Source organism: Meriones unguiculatus, chromosome 2, assembly GCF_030254825.1.
Source record: "Meriones unguiculatus strain TT.TT164.6M chromosome 2, Bangor_MerUng_6.1, whole genome shotgun sequence".
Lineage (NCBI taxonomy): Eukaryota > Metazoa > Chordata > Mammalia > Rodentia > Muridae > Meriones > Meriones unguiculatus.
The window spans coordinates 74,130,850-74,151,812 of NC_083350.1; the positions used below are offsets into that span (position 1 = coordinate 74,130,850).

At 48.1% G+C, this 20,963-nt stretch overlaps 1 protein-coding gene across 1 annotated transcript in view; it reads right to left on the reverse strand.

Moving 5' to 3' along the window:
* Nucleotides 1-11,495, reverse strand: part of Ttc39c (tetratricopeptide repeat domain 39C) — an 88,025-nt gene extending 76,530 nt beyond the window's left edge. Inside the window, exon 1 of the mRNA XM_060377667.1 lies at nt 11,235-11,495. Within this exon, the coding sequence (XP_060233650.1) occupies nt 11,235-11,398 (164 nt within the window). The 5' untranslated portion in view covers nt 11,399-11,495. The remainder of the gene's footprint in view (nt 1-11,234) is intronic.
* Nucleotides 11,496-20,963: the final 9,468 nt, after the last annotated feature.

Here is a 20,963-nt window from a genome sequence, read left to right on the forward strand (position 1 = left end):
CTTCCTATTTCCATGGAAATGGATATGACTGTCCCTGGTACTCGCGGAGACTGGCTCAGACATTCAGTATGTACAGATGACCTATGTGTACCCTTTGCAGCTTTGAGTCACCTACATTACCTATAATCCTATAAGGCCAACAATGGCTCCATTTGTGTCAGTTCAGCACAAGGCCTCACGGAAAGCAAATTCCAATTCTGTTCTTTAGAAATCTCTGGAATTCTTTTCCTTCAGGAATTTTCAGTCCCTGGGTGTTTCAGCCCTTAGCTATAGAAAGTATGGGTGCGAAGGGTCAGCCGAATTTCTTGCCACAGTCAAAGATACCCTTGGTCAAGATCTGACCCTTATCTTGGAAAACTGTGTTCCCAACAGCCAGACTGCTGTGGTTTTTGGTGGACACACACCACACAGTACTGCTAGCCTACCCTTATTTGTCTCACACGCTAAAATTAAAGCAGCATATTATAATCCCCTTTAATGGATTCAGCATCCCATAAATTACTGAAGACATAAAATGCTGGAACCAACAAGTGCAACTGTTTGATATTTTTTTTTTTTTTTTTTTTTTTTTTTGTCTAGCTCTTAAGTGTTTGTAACAATTTTAAGGAAATTGGGAACTGTTTGTTTTTAAGAGATTTTTATTGTTTTTAAGCACATGTACTTATGTATGTATCTGTGTGGGGTATGTGCAGATGAATTCAGGTGTCCACATTGGCTAGAAAATGGTGTTGGGTTCCCTGGAGATGGCGCTCTGGGTGGCTGTGAGTCACCTGACGTGTCTTAAACAGGAACTTAATCGACAACCCCCTGAAAAGGCAGCCTGCCCCCTGCCAGCAAGACCACGGTCCTGGTTCCCTCACTTGCTCAGCCTGGACTCTCCCTCGGTTAGGGTCACCCCTTTCTTCTTAACACGGAAGGATGCGCTGTGACTTCCTGCTGTCAGAGTCCACGCCACTCTTTCTCTACTGTGCACAAAAGTGTCTCACCTTCCACATCCGGATCTGTACACCACCTACAGCTACAGCTTCTGACTACAAATTCTCCTGGTGCAAGCAGGCTGAGCATCTGTGTTTGGGAATAGATGTAATTTCAATTGTGAATGTTTTACTTCTTTATACTACGGGATTATTTCATCTGCCAACCTCATTTTCAGACCGTAAAGGGGGAAATCACAACCTGTTTGCCATCCACAGGGGGCACTGCATGCTGCCATGGAGAGTCACACCTCTTCCTAGCTCACCACACCCATGCCCGGTTCCTCCAGAAACCAGCTAGTCCCGACAGTCAGGACAAACTTCTGGAGTCTGGGAGTTACATGTCTGCCTCTTCGTCCCAGGGGAGCAAAGCCCCACCAGGGGTGAGCCCCGGGGCCCTAAATGACCAGAGGAAGGCCATGAAAGCTCCCCAGTAAGGCTGGCCTTGCGGTCACAGCACAGCCCCCTGAAGGAACTCTGCTCCCCAGAGTTACACCACGGCCCCTTGGGAAACTGCCAGGGTTCATGGGAGATCAGCCCTTACTGGTGCTGTGTTCCCCACGATTGTTCCTCAACACTTCTCAGCCCAGGGGGGGGGGCGCTGGACTGCACAGCTGATGGAAGACTCTAAACAGCAGCTACACTCCCTGATTACGGGAGGTAGGATCAACATTGTAGAGCTGTTCTGATGCCCCTCATCAGCGTCAGGAGGCGCGCCCACAGCATGTAAGGAACGGGAGGCACCCAGAGCCCCTGAAGGCACCATGCCCTGCCAGATAAAGGACTTGTTTTCATTTATTTACTTAATTTTTAGTGTGTGCCAGTGTGTGTACGTTTGTGTACAATGTGTGTACGTGTGTAGAGTGTGTGTATGTGTCTGTGTGTAGGCATGTGTGTACGTATAACTGTGAGCGTGTATAGTGTGTGTATATGAGTGTGTGTGTGTGTGTGTGTGTGTGTGTGTGTGTGTGAGTACGTGAGAGTGTGTGCATGGCGTGTTTGTCTGAGGACAATTCTGTGGGGTCAGTCCTTTCCTTCCAATTTAATGTGGGTTCCGGGAATCAAACTCAGGCCATCGGTCTTGTGCAACAAATACCTTCCGTGCTATCTCTACGACCTGCTGTTTGTTGTTGTTTTCCAGTATTTAATCACTTACTCCAAAGATAAAACAGGTAACCAGTGACCTCTGGCAAGTTTTGAGTAAAGGTTCTTGTATTCTTTATCTTAATGGCTGTGGTTCTTGTGTTTTTGGTTGTGAGACTAGCCTTTAGTGGCTGGGCCATATCTCCAGCCTATGTCTGTGGTTCTTAGCGTATCCCAGAGGCACAGTGTGGCTGGAATGGATGAGCCCTGGCTGTACCTGAGGCTCCTTGCCTCCATCAGATACAGGACCTAGTCTCAACTCTCCTTACCCTGGCTGGGCTGTGCTACCTGAATGGAATCTGGGGTCCTGATGAATGAGCTCTCTGCAGAGGGGGCCTTTGCAAGGAGCTACTAGGCAGAACAGACCAACCAGGTCACGGGCCTTAGGGAGGGGCCAGGAAGAGGCCTGAGGAAACAGGCTCGCCAGAGGAAGAAAAGGTGCCTGGCGGGGAGGGTCTTTCAACGCTTCTCAAGCCTCTCAGAACCACAGGACCTGTGTGCGTAGGAAGCCTCTATCACCAAAGTCCTTTCCTACAGAGAAGAGCTAAGGATGTCAACGCAACACAGTGGGGATTAAAGGCAAGGACAGGGCCCGTGAGATAGTTCCTAGGTACTTGCTGCCAAGCCTGATGAACTGAGTTTAATACCAGGGACCCTATGAGAGAAACAACTCCAAAGGCAAAGTCCTCTGACCTTTGACACACACAGATACAAACAAGCACACACACACACACACACACACACACACACACACACACACACACATTTAAAAATAAATGCATTAAGGTAAGGATGGAAGCCAAGTGAACACAGGGAAGTCCACAACAGGCTGGGTAAATGCCAACTATTCTGGTGAGTAGGGGCAAGGACAGGAGGAGGGAGGCTGGGAAACGGAGCCGAAGCGTAGGGCCTCTTGCACCAGCCGGGATCTGGCGGTTTGGTTCCTGGGTGGTAGGAAGTGGTTCATGCACTGCCTGGAGAACTCACCCAGAACAGCAGGTCTCCTCAGTGGCTTCTCTTCTGTAACTTTTACAGAAAAAGCCGAGGTCATGCCCAAGGGTCACTTACAGACTCTGGAACCACACGCACCCCAGAGCACTTAGCGTTATGTGACCCTAAGGGCTCGCTTCCTGTCCCTGTGCTTCTCTGGCCTTGTCAAGGGAAACAATCAGAGCACTCCCCAAAGAGTGTGGAGCAAACTCCCCAGAGCTGAGTGTGGCCTGCCTCTCAGAAGGTACTATCCAGCAGCCACCTTGCTTATTTTGATGTATTCTGGGAGTCCGCCTCAGTGACATCATTGACGCTACAGCTTGGGAGGAGACCCGACAAGGCCTGAAGCCTCTCCAGCACAGGTGAAATAAAGACAGTACCTGAGCCAGGCCCCTTCGAAGAACGACCATGTCCCCTAAACACAGACACTGGGCGAGCACCCAATGAGACGGCCCTCCCAACATTTAGGAATTTCTCTGAAAGCTTTCCTTGTGCATGTGTGTGTGTGCCCCAAGGAAGGAGTGGAGGGGAGGAATGTTGTCAAAATGCCAACCGACCTGCCTCAAGAAGGCAAGCTCCTCTCTGTCTTCAGCTGCTGTCAGGAGGTCATGGCCGCCACTGCTCCCACAGCAGCTCTATGGGTGACGTCACACATACATGGCTTCACCCCTCTGTGCTCAGAAAGCAAAATGCATCCTTGCCCACCCCTTCACACACAGAGGCTGAAATGTTAGTACCAAACAGGTACCAAATTTAGGGTTCTAGGAACAGAATAAGTGCTGAAAGGGGTACTGTGGCCCCTCTCATCTTCAGGAGACACAGTTCAAAAGACCCGCAGTGGATGCCTGAGGCACCACAGGACTGTGCCTTCTGAATGCTGTTTTTCTCCTCCACACATTACATGGGTGATGAAGCTCAGCTTAAAAATTGTACACAGTAAGAGGTTAACAATAAAACACAACAATTAATAACAGTGTAATATAATAAATTAGTATAAAATTATGAATTGGCCAGGTGCGGTGACACACACCCATAATTCCAGGACTTTGGAGACTGAGGCAGGAGTGTGAAGCCAGCCCGGGCTATTGTGAGGCTCTGTCTCAAAAACCTAAAATGAAATAAAACTTACGACTTGTTTATTTCTAGAACATTCCATGTGACATTTCCAAACTGTGGTTGACTGTGATTACCATGCCTGCCTCCTCCTCTCTCGCAGTGTAAGTTAATGCTAGACAAGAGTTTTGAAATTGAAGGTAAAGGCATCTGGACTACACAGCCATTGGCCTCCTTTAGTGTTTCTTTTTCTTGAGTCCTCTCAAATACCCCCTTCACAGTCTCACTGCTGTTGTTAGTAAGGGTTACCCTGGTAAAGATTAAATGAGAAAGTGTTATGTATGTTAAGAGCCCAAGCAGCCTATGAAAAAGCCTGATGTGCCTGAAAAATGGTTTTCCATAACTAGAAAAGAGGGAAGGCTCCAGCAATGGCTCGCAGTTGAGGGTTAGTGCTGTTCTTGCTGAAAAGTCAAATTTGGTTCCCAGCACCTACGTCAGGCAGCTCAAAACCACCTGCAACTCTAGCTCTTGGGGGACCTGATGCCCTCTACTGGCCGCTGTGGGTACCTGCACTCACATGTGCACATATTTGATAATGAAAACTAATCTTAAAAAATAGAAAATTCTCCATAATACAGTACTAGTTCTCTCTTCTTCTTAGCTCAGCTTTGCCCCAACAGCTTAGAGGAAGAATGTCATCTAACTGAAGTAGCTGTTAACACCCTGGAAGTGAATCATCGCATACACACTTTCTGGAGGGGCATCCTTAACTAAGAGTCTGTACAAGTCAATGTGTGCACACACAGGCATGTGTGAACGCAGCCATGCCACAACCTAAGGTTTTTGGGGATGGGTACTTTTGAGGGATTATTTATTTTCTCTAAGGACACTGCCCCCATTACTCTATGGGAAACTGCATATTTTAAAAGAATCCCACTTCAGCTAAATGAATTCTGAAGGAATATTTAATCAGGACCCTTCCATGGCTTGAACAGAAAACCAAGATGAGGCTTTTGACAGCCACACCATGGAAGGGAAGAAGATAAAAGAATCAACAGATGGACTTCCTATCCCCACTAACTTCGAGCCGTTTTTGCTTTCATTCCTCCACTGTTCTTGCACGTCTACATCTACAGGTCTATCCACAGACTCCATAAACAAAGCTGGGCTGGCCTGCCACCTCTGAGCACCCACACTGTCCTCTCAGCTTCCTGCCTTTCAATGACCTGACATGATGTGGGGCTCCTGCCCTACCAGCCAGGCATCTCTTACTTTGAATTTTCCCCAGAATGCTCACGGTTTGTACCAGGGGTCAACACACTTGACAAAGGTTAGCTTTGTGGTCTCTGGCACAACTTCCTATTGCTCAAGTTCTGGTGCACAAGCAGCCACGGGACAGAGGTGACCAGATGAGTGTGGCTGCAGCCACTATGTCTGCAGAGGCAGAGAGCAGGCCAGAATTGGCCTGTAGGCGATACTTTCCCAAACCCTGAAAAAAACCAAACCATCTCTGTAGCAATAACCCTAGTTCCATAGTCAACAGGCTCTCAAAATGCAGCCATACTGTATGTGACTCCAAAACATGCTCCATAACTGTGCTGAGCAGTTTAGAATCTATATATGCATTACACACACACACACACACACACACACACACAAACATACATACATCATTTACCATGAATTTCTTTATTTTACTTTTAATGGATTTTTTTTGCCCTTTTATAATTTAAGATGGAAAAGAAAAACAGAATTCATAATCTCACATCTCTCTTCTTTCTCTATCATATCCTTATTTGTTTGTGCATATTTATCACTGGTGAATGTTTAATGGCCAATGCACACTTTGTTGTGCTTGGGACTAAATGTAGAATTCATGCATTTTCAGCACATTCTTTAATATGCTTATTATTTCAGTGATATCCACAGCCAAGAATTGGTTGCTGACATGGTTTGGGGCAGGGAAGATGCTTGGACCCTATCAGCCAGACATGTCTTACTTTGAATTTTTCCGAGACTGTATGTCAGCAACATTGTCATAGTAAGACCTACAAATGTCAGAAAGGGTGCCAAGAGAGGGGTGGGTGTAGCTCAGCTGGTAACGTCTGTCTAGAGTGTGTGTGGCCCTGAATTTGACCCCCAGAACCACATAAACTGGACACAGTGGGACATGCTTGTCACCTGACGACTCAGGAGGTATACGGACGTTCAGTCTGGCTCTCTATTACATAGCAAGTTTGAAGCTAGCTTGGTCTACATGAGACTTGTCCAAAAGGTAAAAAGATGACGAGAGACAGAGAGAGAAGAGGGTGTAATAGCCATTGGCGGGAAGGAGGCTAAATGTCCTGTGACTTCTATGGAAACGGAACTTCGGAAACCCACTGGCTGCACACCTCTCTGGTCATCCTCAGAGCCTCATGGCCTGCCCCTCTCCTACCAGCCCTCTGATTAAAACCCTTCAAGACAAAAACAGGAAACAACTGTGTGTCATTAGGACCCAGGAGCCCCCAGGAGCTAATTATGGTCATGACAGTACAAACACACAGGTGTCTCAGGGAGCAGTGAGTTGATGCCTCACAGCCAAATAATCCTAAGAGAAAGCAGTGACTCACAGGCAACACGGACCACACAGAGGAGAGGGGAAAGCAGAACCCAAATAACCCATTCACACAATGTCAGCTGCTACTCAGCCAACTGCAGCTTTGACCCCTCCACACCTGCTCCTACCTGGGTTCCCACCGACTCCTCTTCCAGACTCAGCTGAAACCACACCATCTCTCTCATCTACTTCTTTTCGTCTTTCCCCAGCTCCTCTCCTTCAACTGACTGACTTCTGCCTCATCCTGAAGTTCAGGCAGCATTTCCTCTGCAGAATGTCCTCAGGCTGGGCTCACCTCTGTTCACCTCTGGCCCCGTTCACTACAATGACAAGTGAGTGTGTTTCCTAGCCTCTCACTGAGGCCAGAATACAGCACTGCACTGTGATGCTCTCATGCACCCTCAACCAAGTTTGTCTTATCATCAGGCCGTAAAGTTTGAATGTGTCACACAGGCCAGCAGTCCAGTATGTGGACTGCTGCACAAGAGCCTTGAGTCCTGAGAACTTACAAACATGGCCTCAGGCTCAAAGTTCTGAGGCATTAGCCGGGCAGCCTTTTATTACTATAACAAAGTACCTGATGCAGAGTACTTATACAGAAACTTTCCTTAAGATCAGCGTCATGAAGGTTCAAAGTTCAGGATCAGTTGACACCATGATAAGGAGCCAGGGTTGGGGTAGGAAGAGTGGTACATGAAGACATGGAGGCAGCTTATACTGGAGGAAAGTCCTATGTCGTGGATAGAGAGAAAGGGCACAGGTAGGGCCAGTTGGACTCCTTCTGTGACAGACTTGACAGACATACCAGAGGAAGCCATAAGGAATAATTTTAAGCTCCCAAGTATCTAACTAGGTCCCATCTCCTAAAAGATTCCCCTCCTGAAAGTGCCAAGGCTTTAACCATCTCCTAAAGGTTCCATCTCTTCCAACAGTCATGTCAACGGACTAGAGAGACACAAACCACCTTCAGACCACAGCACAGACCTGTCCTGGTCTTTGTGGAAACAGCTCCAAGTGCCTGGCAGTGGCTGAGCACTAGCCGTGGGGCAGCTTGTCACTGCATGGGCACTGCCATTTGCAGAAGGAGCAGCTGTTAGCAACCTCCAACCAGGGGCTTGCTGACATCTCAGAAGAAGGTCTCTACTGTGCAGACATTTCTAATCCCCATAGGAGCAACATCTGTGTTTTACAATCCAGAATGGCTTTCATTGTAAGCAGTCACCATTGCACACTTAGCACCTATTAATGAAACTTCTCATCTCCTTAATGTGACCTGAGAAAATGACCCTCTTTTTTTTTTTTTAAAGTCACTTTAATGCTTGATAAACAGTGCTTCTTTGTTCATCTGAAAGAGAGCATTTTACCAGAAAGGGGAGAGTGAATCACTGTTAGGAGACAATAAAAAGGAAACAGCCAGCAATCGCCCCCTCCCTCCTCTGTGGATAAGCCAAGCTATAAGTAACACTCAAACCCTGGTCATGCAGGCAATGCTGTGCTGCATTTCCAGCAGCCCATGCACTGCTGGGTCAGAGAAAAAAGTTTCCTAAGGCATCACATGACCCTCAACTGTAGTATATGAGGGGAGCATTACATAGAGAGCTAGAGACTGTCAAGACGGCTCAGTTCAGGTGGTCAGGGTGCTTGCTGGCAAGCCTGAGGCTCTCAGCTGGATCCCCAGGTTCCACAGGATAGAAATCCACACATACATATATACTAAAGAAGTAAAGCAGATACAATGAAAATCATATATATGTGAGCTATCTGCATAAAAGGGCATTCTGTCTTGTTCTGAAATAGTGGGAAGGGCAACAAGCAGCAAGATTAGCGACCTTTCACTGTATGCATACATGGTGTCAGGATCCCGATTCTTGTTAATGCTGGGGGGGGGGGAGTTGTGTATCCCAGGATGGTCTCACGCTCACTATGTAAGTGAAAATAATCTCAAGCCTCTGACCCTGACCCCCCTTCCTGTAGTCCAGAATGCTGGAATTATATGCCTGCACCACCAGGCCCGGTTTAGGTGGTACTCGGAACTGAATCCAGGCCTTCATGCACAGCGGGCAGGAACTCAGCCAGCTGAGCTACATTGCTGTCCCCAGCTCTCTCCCAGTTAAGTTTAACAACCACACTGTGCTGTGGGTATCATTGCCACTACTTCCGTTTCATAGGCAATGAGGCACTTTTTGAGAAACTGAAACACCAGCATCCACAAAAGGGCAGGGCTAGGACTGGAGCCCCAGTTGCTGGAGGCCAGTTTCTGCCCATCCTATGCAACTGTGCTTCCCAACACATGGCTAAGAAGCAGCACAAGTTGGACGTGGGAGGAATGCAAGGTCTTTCCGCATCCCAGCACGGCAGATGGAGCAAGGGAAAGCTGACAGGATAATGCTATCAGTCATCCTGTCTTCTCTCCCTCCATCCTGCCCAAAGCTTTGTAACCATGCTGGAAAATAAGGTCCTAGGCAGACTACAAACATCTAAGCAATTTAGCAATGGAGGAAGAATGGTGAAATGAAAGTCTCTGATTTAGAATGGTGGTGATGTGCCCAGTCAATGCCGAAAGAGTCTCAGTCCCTGGCTACCATAGAACAGTGACAATGTATGAAGGAATGTGGCTGGTACTTGGGCTTGACAAGAAACAGGCATTACAATATTTTTTTTTCCTCCCTTATTCTCAGTTCCCATTGGAAAACACAGTAGACAGCTCACGGCTACACACTGCCTGGTTTCCCTCCCTACAGAAAAAATCCCATTCATGGCGTCTCTCCATGCTCTGTGGAGAGCACCAACCTTTCATCTGCCCTCTGTTGACATGAAGCTGGACAGTGGTTCTCAACCTTCTTAATGCTGGGACCCTTTAATGCAGTTCCTCACGTTGTGTTGACCCCAACCGTAAAATTATGTACATCGCTACTTCATAACTGTAATTTTGCTGTTAGGAATCATAACGTAAAATCTTTGGAGATAAAAGTTTATCAAAGGGGTTGTGACCCACAGGTTGAGGACCACTGGGCTAGGTAAAAAAAAGTTTCCTGTTTTCAATGTGCCGGTAACATTACCACTAGATCCATATAGTGAGTTCCAGCAAAGACCACACAGTGAGACCCTGTCTCAAAAAAAATTTTTAGTTAAAACAAACCTACAAGCAAGCAATAATAAAGAATAACTTCTAAAAACCCTCCATCAAAGCCTTTGATGAAGCTCAAATCAAACTAGTACTGTGTGTGCATACATCCGTGTGTGTGTGTGTGTGTGTGTGTGTGTGTTAAATAAGGCATTCTGAGTAAGTTCTTATTTTCAGGCCCATTAGAAGAAGCCGACTTAAAAGTGACCCTGCTGTAGAGCCAAGGTGTGGGGTGCAAGCCTGTAATCTTACCTAGCGCTGGGGAGGCTGAGACACAGGGATCGAGGCCAGCCTGAGCTACATTGTATGTCTCAAAAACAAAACAACAAAGTAAACCAGATTTAGTGAAAAGTTCCCGGTTGTAAGATACTTGCTTTGCTAGGAGTCCTCGGCTTGGTGCAAACTGCCGTTCTTTGAAGTCTAAGCATTACTCATTTTCTAACACTTTCATCAGAACTACACTGCAGTCCGCTCACATCAACCTAAACTACAGGCTTCAGGAAACTACGAAGCGCTCGCCCTTAAACATGTTCAGGACAGCTGCTAGGACCGCTTGTCCACACTCACTGGGCAAACCAGCTCGCTCCCAAGGAAACCCAGGCTCCTTCCACCGCAGCAAGACGGCGAGGCTGAGTTCTTAATATTCTCAAAGACAAACAAAAATTAACGGAACACACCTGTTTCCCCTTCTATTCTTCCGTATTTAAAAAAAAAAAAATCCCTCTATTTTCTTCTTACTAGAGCAATTCTTAACAAATAGGCTCTCTTGAAAGGCATCAGGAACTCATTTCCAAGACTGGGGTTTTAGAAGGAGAGGCAGATCAGAATTCGGGCTGAAATGTTTAAGTTCCTGCACAGAGCGACAATTACACTACAGTGTCCTTAAGTAACAAAAGCCGGGGAATGCCGGGGAATGCCGAGGGATACAAAGCCGAGCGCCACACAGGGCCCAGCAAGGGTTAAGCCGGCTGTGCTCGGGTCACAAAGGCTACCCGAGCAGCGTGCGAGCCGGAGTCCCAACCCTGAAAGCGCCGGGCTCGCTCCGGCTTCTGATGCACCGGTCCCCTGAGCCAGTGCGCGGTGGGGGACCAAGCGACGGCTCTCGAAAGCCGCAGAGAAACACTGGGCGCTCCACGGAGGGCAGAAAGTGAGCGGGACTGCAGTCCCGAGGAGGGAAGGGACAGCGCGGAGGGGGATGGGGTGGGGAGGAGGATGGGGCCAAGGCGCCGGGCGCCGGCTGCAGGGGAAGCCCTGGGAGGCTACGGGGAGCAGGGGAGAGAGCAGCCGCGGGTCGCGAGGGGGGCGCCCGGGGCGCGCAGCGCGGGCGGAGAGCCGGGAGAGCGGTTGTCACCTGTATTGTTTGAAAAGCTGATCCGACTCCCTGAAGCCGTTGTTGAGCAGCATGTTGATGCCAGCCAGGGCCAGCTCCGCGTCCTGCAGGGGCGCCGCCGCCGCCGCCGCCGCCTCGGAATCGTCGTCCCTCCGCCGCGGCCGCTGCTGCTCCGAGCCGGCCATGGGCGCGCGAGGCCCCGCGCGGGCCGAGGCGAGGTGCGGGAGGCGGCTGCAGCGGCCCGCGCTCCCCGAGCCCCGCTCCGACCTGCCGGGCGCCGAGCTCAGCAGCCGGCAGGGGGCGGGGAGGGACGCGGAGGCGGAGCCGCCGCCCGGCTGCGGCGCGGGGAACGTGGGCGCCCGGCCGCCCCCACCCGCCGCCCGGGATTACTCAGCAGCCGGCTCGCGGCCACCCCAGCCGTTTCGGATGCCTGCGCCCGCTTCGATCCGGCCGGTCCCGAGCCGCCTCCGCTTCCTGCAGCCCCTCCGGGTCCCGGAACCGGCCCCGGAGGCCCCCGGGCTACAGCCCAGGCTGCCGACACCCACGTGAGGCCCCAAGGCCCAGTCCTCCTGGGGTTGGATGAGGCTCGGACGCACTGGAGAGGCGGGAGAGCTTGACTCGGGGTCAGAGAACTCCTGGTCCGCTGCGACAGAGCGCGGCTGGACACCAGAGTGGCTTCTGCTTGGACCACGAGTGTCAGAACCCTGGGGAATCCGGCGACAGTGTCCCCCAACTTCGGCCAGACCCGGGCCGCCCACCAGGCCCAAGGTAGCCAATCCCCGAGAAGGTGGGCGGTGGGGGCGTGGCCTCCAGCTCCTGGACCACTTGCTAGGGCCCTCCACCTTTATATCCGAGGCACAAGGGTCCATATGCCACATAGCTAAATATTTAAAAGTGAAGAAGTAAGCTGTTAAGGTGAGTTCTCTTAGCACCTTGACGACTATACTTCCACGCCAGTGAAACAGAAAAGCTGTGTTGTTGGTTTTTTTTCTTTTTTAATGTAAGTAAATGTCAGCAAAATACCAAAGGTGATAATTTAATCAGTTAATCTCACTTTTCTGAGGGTGAGCTGGTGGTGTCTGCATGCACCGTTTAGACACGAAAGAGAAATCAGGTTTTAAAAATGTTCTCTCCTTCCCGTTAGCAGTCGTTAAACAATACTGTTTCAACTACGATTATGTTAATGCCACATTGTCTTATCTTCCCCGCCTTAGCGCTCTTAGAAATTTCCCTGCCTACCATCAAAGACATTCAAACTCAGATCTAGACTTGGCCTGGAATAGAACAGCCAACATTACAGTGAGCTAGTACAAATTACCACACGAATGCAACAGTAATTTAAATTCATCGCCGATTAGTTTCACTTTGTACCATTCCATACAAGGCGATTTAACTCAACATCTCAGGTTCATCCATGAAATTTTAGAGTAATGCCAGCTGCTGTCGTTGCTCAGCTGTTAGACATATCCTTCTCCTTTCTTACAGGATCTCAAGATGCTGCTCAGGCCGGCCTGGAACTCCCGGGCTCAGTCACTCTGCCTGGCCTCCCACCTAGTTAGGACAACAGCTTGTAAAATCATGGTGATTCTTTGAGACATGGTTTTACTCTGTAGCCCTGACTGGCCTTGAACTCACTGCAATCCTCCAGCCTCAACCTCAGGACTGCTGTAATTACACAATGAGATAACAAATTCTTGGTAATAGCTGAAACAAAAATCTGGGCACAGGGGTCTTTCCTGAGACTGATACTCCAACAAAGGACCATGCATGGAGATAACCTAGAACCCCTGCTCAGATGTAGCCCACGGCTATTCAGGGTTCCATAGTAATGGGAACAGGGACTGTCTCTGACATGAACTGATTGACCTGTCCTTTGATCACCTCCCCCCGAGGCGGGGGGTGGGGGGAGGCAGCTTTGCCAGGCCTTGCAGCCACTTCTGATGAGACCTGATGGACTAGGATCAGAAGGAAGGAGAGGAGGACCTCCCCTATCAGTGGACTTGGGGAGGGGCATTCCTGAAGAAGGGGGAGGGAGGGTGGGTTGGGAGAGGAAGAGGGAGAGGGCTACAGGGGGGATACAAAGTGAATAAACTGTAATTAATAAAAAAATTTTTTTGAAAAAAATAAATTGGAATATTAAAATAAAAAATAGTAATAATACATCTCCGCCTGGAAATGGTACCATCTAACTTAGGAATCATGGCATTCATGCTGAGGACTTCAAAAATTGACCCTTTAAATTTTTTAATCTTGAACGACAGTAGCATTAGTCTCAGTTGTCAGCATTGTCACTGGCCTTAATGGCATTCAGACTGCAACCTTGATTTTTCACAGTATTGTAATGACATATTTCCAGGGGACCTGAATGGCATCCTTGAGAAGAATGGGTGCTGACAGCTGCACATCCCACTGAGCCAGTAGAGATCCTGGGACAAAGGAGCCAGAGTTTTCTAATAAATTCATGTGTGCGTGCATTTTGATAGGCAAGCCATTGGGTCTTAGGTCCACATGAGGCCCTGGCCTCAAAGCATGTATGGCATTCAGTGCTTGCCTGTCCAGGCTGCCTGGACTGTGGACCTGTGGACTATCCACACCAAGTCCTTGCACAACCTAGGCAACAAGGGAAGCAAGCCAAGAGGATAAGGTCAAAATTGGGAGATAGCTCCCCTCCCCCACCTGGGCAAGGGGACAGGGCAGGAATCTCAAGGAATTTGTGACACAAATTGTATCTGGGGCCCTGCGGCTGATAGGGGCAGCTGTGGGTCTGTCTCAAGGGCCCACAGTGGGTTATACAAACCTCAGGGCGTTCCTGAGTGATTGGGGCAAAATACTGAATGCAGCTGTCCAGATAGAGGGAAAAATCCACAGCTAGCACACCTTAGACATATGCGAAGTGGGATTTAATCAGCTACAAAATGACTGGGCTGGTTTTTGCATTATAGACACTTGAAAACACCTGCTCAGTGGTAAGAGCTAAGAAGAGGATTTAAAAGTGATGGCTGGGGCTCAGCAGTGGGGAGTGCTTGCTCCCCAAGAAAAACACTGGAGGGTCAATCCTCAATACCACCCATTCAAAGGTAGTTCCCAAATCCCAAGAGTGTTTATGCAGCTGTGGTTGGAAATGCCACACCTGCCTAGCAGGTGGAGGAGTATGGTTGATGGCTATCATTGATAAAGACTGAGAGCAGTTCACAGTGATATTTAAAAGGCCATGACATAAATGATATGACACTGAAAGGGAAGGGAAATCTGGGTTAGTAATGGTACCAGCCTGCTTTACACTTGGCAATGTGGGGCTTGATGTACTCTCTTGCAAAGCAAAGAGTCTTCAGTGCACTTGACTTCACCAGATAGGATTTACCCAAGTATGTCCTCCAGCCCTTGAGGGGCTAGGAAGAGAAGGAAAGCTAGAATTGGAAGATCCTGCTCGTTTCTTTTCTACAAATCCCATATGCTATGCTGGTGGCCAATATTTTATAGTCCTGCATCTACCCTCCTTATAGAAACGAAATCAAAGCACTGTTATTTCCTCACACATACTGTTGTGGTAGTTTTGTTGCAAACCACAGACTCCTGCCTTAGAGAAACAACTTTACTGGTTCATGTAGGGGGTTCCAGTATGAGGCTATACCCAGAGCTCCAACCCGGTGACCAGCACCCAGCTTTTCCCTCCATCCCTCACCTCTGCCATCTGGGTGCTTAGCGGCCATATTCCAAAGTGCCTACATCGCCAGAGTGTCACTTTCCCAGAGCTGTACAGACAGAGTCCTCCATTCTGTTATAGTCTTCCACCATCCATGCATTTCCGAAGCTCCTGGCACGGGAGATACCTGTAGCTCAGGCAGAATCATATAAAAAGAGGGGATTCTGGGACCTAGGTGTGGGACTGGCTGGTTGAAACCTCAGGTGAGGGTCCAGTGACCATCGCTTTCCCCTTTTGTGAGGAAATGCCCTTTTAGAGGGCTGCTCTAACTGAGATGCTAACAGCTGTTACAATTGGAAACAACAGCCTACAAAAGAACCTTAGGAAAACCTTTTGTTTCTGGGTCCTATTAAAACAGTTTTTGGTAAAGCTAACAATTGAAACAGTGTGTCTTTGTTTATCTTTTTGTAAATCTGCAATCAGTTCCTCAACGTCTAGAATTCTAAGGAGAGCAGAAGAATGCAGAGCCTCTTTATTTGGCTGGGGGTGGGGGCAAACTTGTGTGAGCTGTCTTAATTAGAAGGCAAGTCAGCTCAAGGCCCTGTGTGGCAGGCCTTTTCTTTTTCTTCTGACAAGTGGTAGTCACTTGCTTGTCTCTGAGGAGGGGAGTGTTAGCCTCAACGGGCGGACCTGGCTGTTTGTCTAGCTGGATGCATGTCATTCCATCTGCCCTGCAGAGCATAGAAATCAGTATAGGGCAGGAAATCATCCCTTCCAGACCTCCTTTTGTGCTTCCCCCCTGTAAAATTTGCTTTAATCTGCCAGTGGTAATTGTCTTGGAAACTTACTGCCTCTGTCTGCTAATCTAGGTTTAGTCCTGGAAGCTGCTAGCCTTCATACAATCTAATCTAGTCCTAGAATGTTTTCAGCCTCTGAGACTTACTGCTCACCCTTTCTAGCTCCTTCTGAACTCTGGCTGGCTGGTTCAACTCAGCTGCTCTGGCTCAAACTCCTTTCCAAGCTGCCTGATCCAATCTGGCTTCTCTCTTGGCTTCTGACTAAATTGCTCTGCTTATCCTCAGGCTAACTCTAGCAATCTGTTCTAATTTTCTGGCTCCTTCTCATTCTCTGGCTCCTTCTGTCTTTACCTGTGTCTAGCTTGTTCTCTCTCTCTCTGAAACCTGTATGCAACTGTCCAATTAAAACTGCCTCCCCTCTCTCCGTATCTCTGTTTCTCTCTTTCTGTATCTCTCTCTGCTACTCTCCTTAAATTGCCTGTCTTTCCTCCCTATTCCCATGAGAATTGGATGTATCCTATTCTGTCAAATCTTTCTTTGATTAGTCACTTTGTCTGCCTCTTAATTAGAGGTGCTTTCTTCTACAAATTAACTTTACCTTCACTGTTTGGGATTAAAGGTGTGCACTAAGGGCGTGTCTGTATTCCAGCCAGATCATACCGTAATCCAGGTGTGATCCCTTGCCAGAGCAGCCATGTTTCTGGATTAAAATTCCTCTATAGTCTGCAAAGGGAATACTGAATGGACATCAGAAACACTCAACAAGGTGTTTCTCAGGAGCCATATTCTACCACTGTAGATTCAGGGAGAAAACTGAAAGAGGCCTATGACCTTGCTCCAGCAGGCAAGGTCCCCTCCACAGCTCAATAGCTCAGGCCGGGAAAGCCCCTTTGCCAGCCCTGGAATGACATGTCATTGAGGGGGAACAGTGTTCCTTTTTGCTTTTCAGATAATACCTCACACATATTTTCTTCTACTCCCCAATCGGTGTCTCTGTTCCCTTTATGCCATCTTTTTCTGCTCCATCTCTTTCTGTCCAGCATTCTCTGTAGAGGAGAAGACTGTCACTGGTTTCAAGACCTGAATCTGCCAAGTCTCCAGGAAGGAAGTGGACAGCAACTCTGGCTCCATGGATGAGGGGGTGTCAAAAGAAAGAGTAGGCTCCATTTGCTGCAGGGGCGGGCTTTCTCCTGAGGTAGCTTGAAAGCAAACATATTGGTGGTGTGAACAACTTTTCTAGATGCCCCATCAGGTACTCAGAAATGCATTTTTCTCATTTTACAGAACGTTCCTTCAGTTCTTACTGACAGCCCTACCTTCACTGTGCTAAGATATTAACCCTGTCCTATACGGACGTTAGGAGATTGGCACCTCCCACACACTTCTCTCTAATCACAGAGTGGAGAGGGATTTTAATCCCACAACATGGCTACTATGGCTGGAACACAGACATGCCCCCAGCACACACCTTTAATCCCAAACAGCGAAGGTAAAGTTAGTTTGTAGAAGGAAGCACCCATGTTTGAAAGTGACATCTAACTGAGGGGCAGACAAAGTAACAAAGCAGAGAAAGATCTGAGCGAATAGGATATACCCAACTCTCATAGGAAGAAGCAGGAAATAGAGCACTGAGAACGGCCATGCAGAGAGAGAAACAGAGAGAAAGAGACAGAGAGAAAGAGAGAGAGGAATTAGTTTTAACTGGACAGTTGTACAGAGACAGGTTGCAGAGAGAGAACAAGATAGACACAGGTAAAGACAAAAGAAGCCAAAGAATGAGACGGAGCCAGAAGATTAGAACAGACTGATAGAGTTAGTTTGAGGCCAAACAGAGCAATTCAGTTAGAGGCCAAGAGAGAAGCCAGATTGGATCAGGCAGCTTGGAGAGGAGTTTTGGGCCAGAGTAGCTGAGTTGAACCAGCCAGCCAGAGTTCAGAAGGAGATAGAAAGGGTGAGCAGTAAATCTCAGAGGCTGAAAACATTCTAGGACTAGATTAGATTGTATGAAGGCTAGAAGCTTCCAGGACTAAACCTAGATTAGCAGACGGAGTCAGTAAGCCTCCAAGATGACAATTACATTGGATGAATAAAAGTTACTTTTACAACAAAGTCCCCATGAAGTCCCTCGCCCTCTTTTTGCAGGTGAAGGAAGATTTGTTTCCTCTGCTTGACTGTTTGGCTGTTCACACATAATGTGACCACCTAGGTGAATTTACCTGGAGTGGAAGCAATAGCGCTGGTAATTCTTCTCAGGGTGGATTTGGGCCCAAATCTCTACATGTGGTCAGAACTGGATGATATAGTGGGTGTCCAACACTTGCAACACTGGCTCAGGAGTCTACCCATGGGCCATGCCCTGGCCTTGCAAGGTGATCACATTGTAGCCTGGGGCAACTTTGCCTCAGCTCTCTCAGCTCCCGTTTCCTCTTGTGGAATATGAAGATAACCAGTTACCTTCAAGGCAAGGATGCCCAACAGTGGACTGGTGGGGGTGCTCTGGTGAACCATAATGCCAGATTGTGCAGGGGAAACATACCCTACATGCCTGCTCTTTGGCTGCTGAGGCAGGAGAACCTTGAGGTTGGAGCCGCCTTGGGCTGCACAGTGAGAGCCTGTCTTAAAGAAGAAACGGAAGTTGAGTATACCGCTGAGATGACTAGCATTGCCACCGGGCAAGCCCACAAAATCCACTTGCTAATATTAACGAAACCTGGTGTGGCCTTCCGTGCGTGTCTGTACTTGTCAACAGTATTATCTTGAAATAGCCAGCACAAAGAAAATCTATGAAATTGACAAACCAGACGCATCAAATGGAGATGATTAAGTCAAACTATTTCAACAAGTATCACAGGTCTGCTGTTATTAATGCAGCATTAATGCAGCCTGAGGAAGAAGTAGTTACTTCTTCAGAAAGTACAAAACGTGGAAAAAAAATCTACATTTTCTGGTTCTTCATTTGGATCTGAACAGTCCCTGCTTTCATAATCTATTGACACAATTTTTTTTTTAACACAGGAAGGTGTCATATGTCCCAGGCGGCCTCAAACTTGTTACGCGGTTGAGGATGACCTGGAACTTCTGACTCTGCAGTCTCCGCCTCCCGAGTGCTGGGGTTATGGGACTGTGTCACCCACGCGTTGCAGCGCCATAGCTGCCGGCCTCCAGCTATCTGTGTCTAGCCCCATCACTGTTCGGTCAGGAGCAGGTAATATCTGGTATTATTAGGATTGTTTCCTTGGTGGTGCTGTGGGTCAGCCGGGCCTCATGCAGGGCAGGCAGGCTGTTGCCACTGTGTTGTTTAAAGTTGTTTTTTTGTGGTTGTGGCAATACCTAAGAAAAATAATTTAAAGAAGGAAATATTTTTTTTCCTTCTTGGTTTCAGTGAGATGAATGTTTACAGTACCTGGCTTCCTCCTCCTTCCTCTTCTAATCTAACTGCCCCGCCTCCACCTAGCCTCTCAGATGGTGTTAACCGCACTCAAGGCAGGCTCAGGAACACCCACAAGTGAGCTACACCAACTGCCTAGACACACCTTGATTCCATCAAGTTGAAAATCAAGATTAACCACAAGCGAACATTCTTTTTACCAAGCTGCCTTATCTTGGTAAGGAAAGAAACATTACAAATTGAATACCACCTCATTCAAACTCGAACGAGGGTTTTGTTTGTTTGGTTAGCAATCCAGGTGTCTCAGCATAGAATTCTGCACAGCCGAATTCCCCTGTGACCGGAGTCAACTGATCTCTCTTTGCAGATAATGCAGGGTTGCCAGCGCAAATTCGTGGAAATCCTGCCGCGGAGGCGGCTGGTGCTCCACCCTGCGTCCCTGGAGTGCTGGCTCCCACCGAATCAGGCACAGGGACAACTTCTAGCAAAACTGAGACAACTCCCAGAAGATCCTTGCCGCAAAGAGACAGATGTAGCCAGATTCCCATTTGTCACAAAAATGCTGTGTGTGACGTAAAATATCTGAGCGCCAAGTTGGCCAGAATCTTATAATCACGCATAGTTCCAGTGACAGGGCTGCGTCTCAGCAGTGTTCTCATTCTTGGTTAAGCATACATACATGACCCTGGCTACACACCTATGCTAATGCCTGTGCCTAGGCTACAGACTGTGCACCACACTCAGCAAAACAGCAAGTATTTATGTATCTAAATTTGTCTGGACTGGTTTGTCTACCCCGGTCCCACCACAGCCTTCCTATGACATTGCTAGGTGATAGGGTTTTTAAATTTGGCTCCAGATAATCTTATGGAGACTTCTGTTAGTCTGACGATCAAAATATGACCATAGAACTTATTATCTCTCTGAATGGCTATAATAAATGTATGCCTAACACACTGATACTCAATGGTGTTTTTATTTTAAAATGTATTTTAACCAGTTGAGGATTTTATGAAATGTATTTTAATTATAGTCATTTCTATTCCTCCCCAACTGTTTTCCAGATCCACCTCCACTTCCCTGCTGCCCCAACTTAATGTCTTTCTTAAAAAAGTGTAACCCGCCGAGTCCAATCTGCGCTGTCCCTCAACTCCTGAGTGTGGGGCCATGTACCGGAGCATGGCTGACCTGCCACGGGGCACACCCTTAAAGAAGCCATCAGCTGTCTGCAGCTCCTCAGTCGCAGGCAGGGATCATGAGTCCTGTAGTGGCTTGAATGATAACAACCCCCAGAGGCTCCTATGTTGAATATTCGGTCCATAGTTGGTGAAACTGTTAGAAAGAACTAGGAGGCATGGCTTTGTTGCAGTAGGTGTGTCCCGGAGGGGTGGGATCGCAGGTTTTAAATGCCTGCCATCCCCAGTGAGCTCACTCTCTCTGCCTTCCACTTGTGGATATCAGATGAAGGCTCCCCAGCTACTTCCCTGGTGCCACGCCTCTCTGCCTGCCTGACACTATGCTCCCTGCCAGGATGGTCATTGGCCCTAACTCTTTGGAACTGTGAGCCAACATTAAATGCTTTCTTTGATAAGTTGCCTCGATTGTGGTGTTTTGTTTTAGCCACAGAAAGTAAAGAAGACAGCCCCTTCCCTACCATTAACTGCTTGATCCTGTGCCATCAGCCAGGGCTGATATGCATTCATGAGGTGTGGTCCTGTCACATTCAGAAGACACTGTTTTGTCTTCTCCCTTGGGCTCTTACAATCTCTCCCCTCCCCTAACAGTCCCTGAGCCCTGAGGACAGGGGCTACATAGATGTCCCATTTGTAGCTGGGCAGTCCGCTAACACTTAATCCCTACACTTTGAGCAGTTTTGAGTTTCTCTATTAGCCGCCACCCACTGCACAAAGAAATGTCTCCAA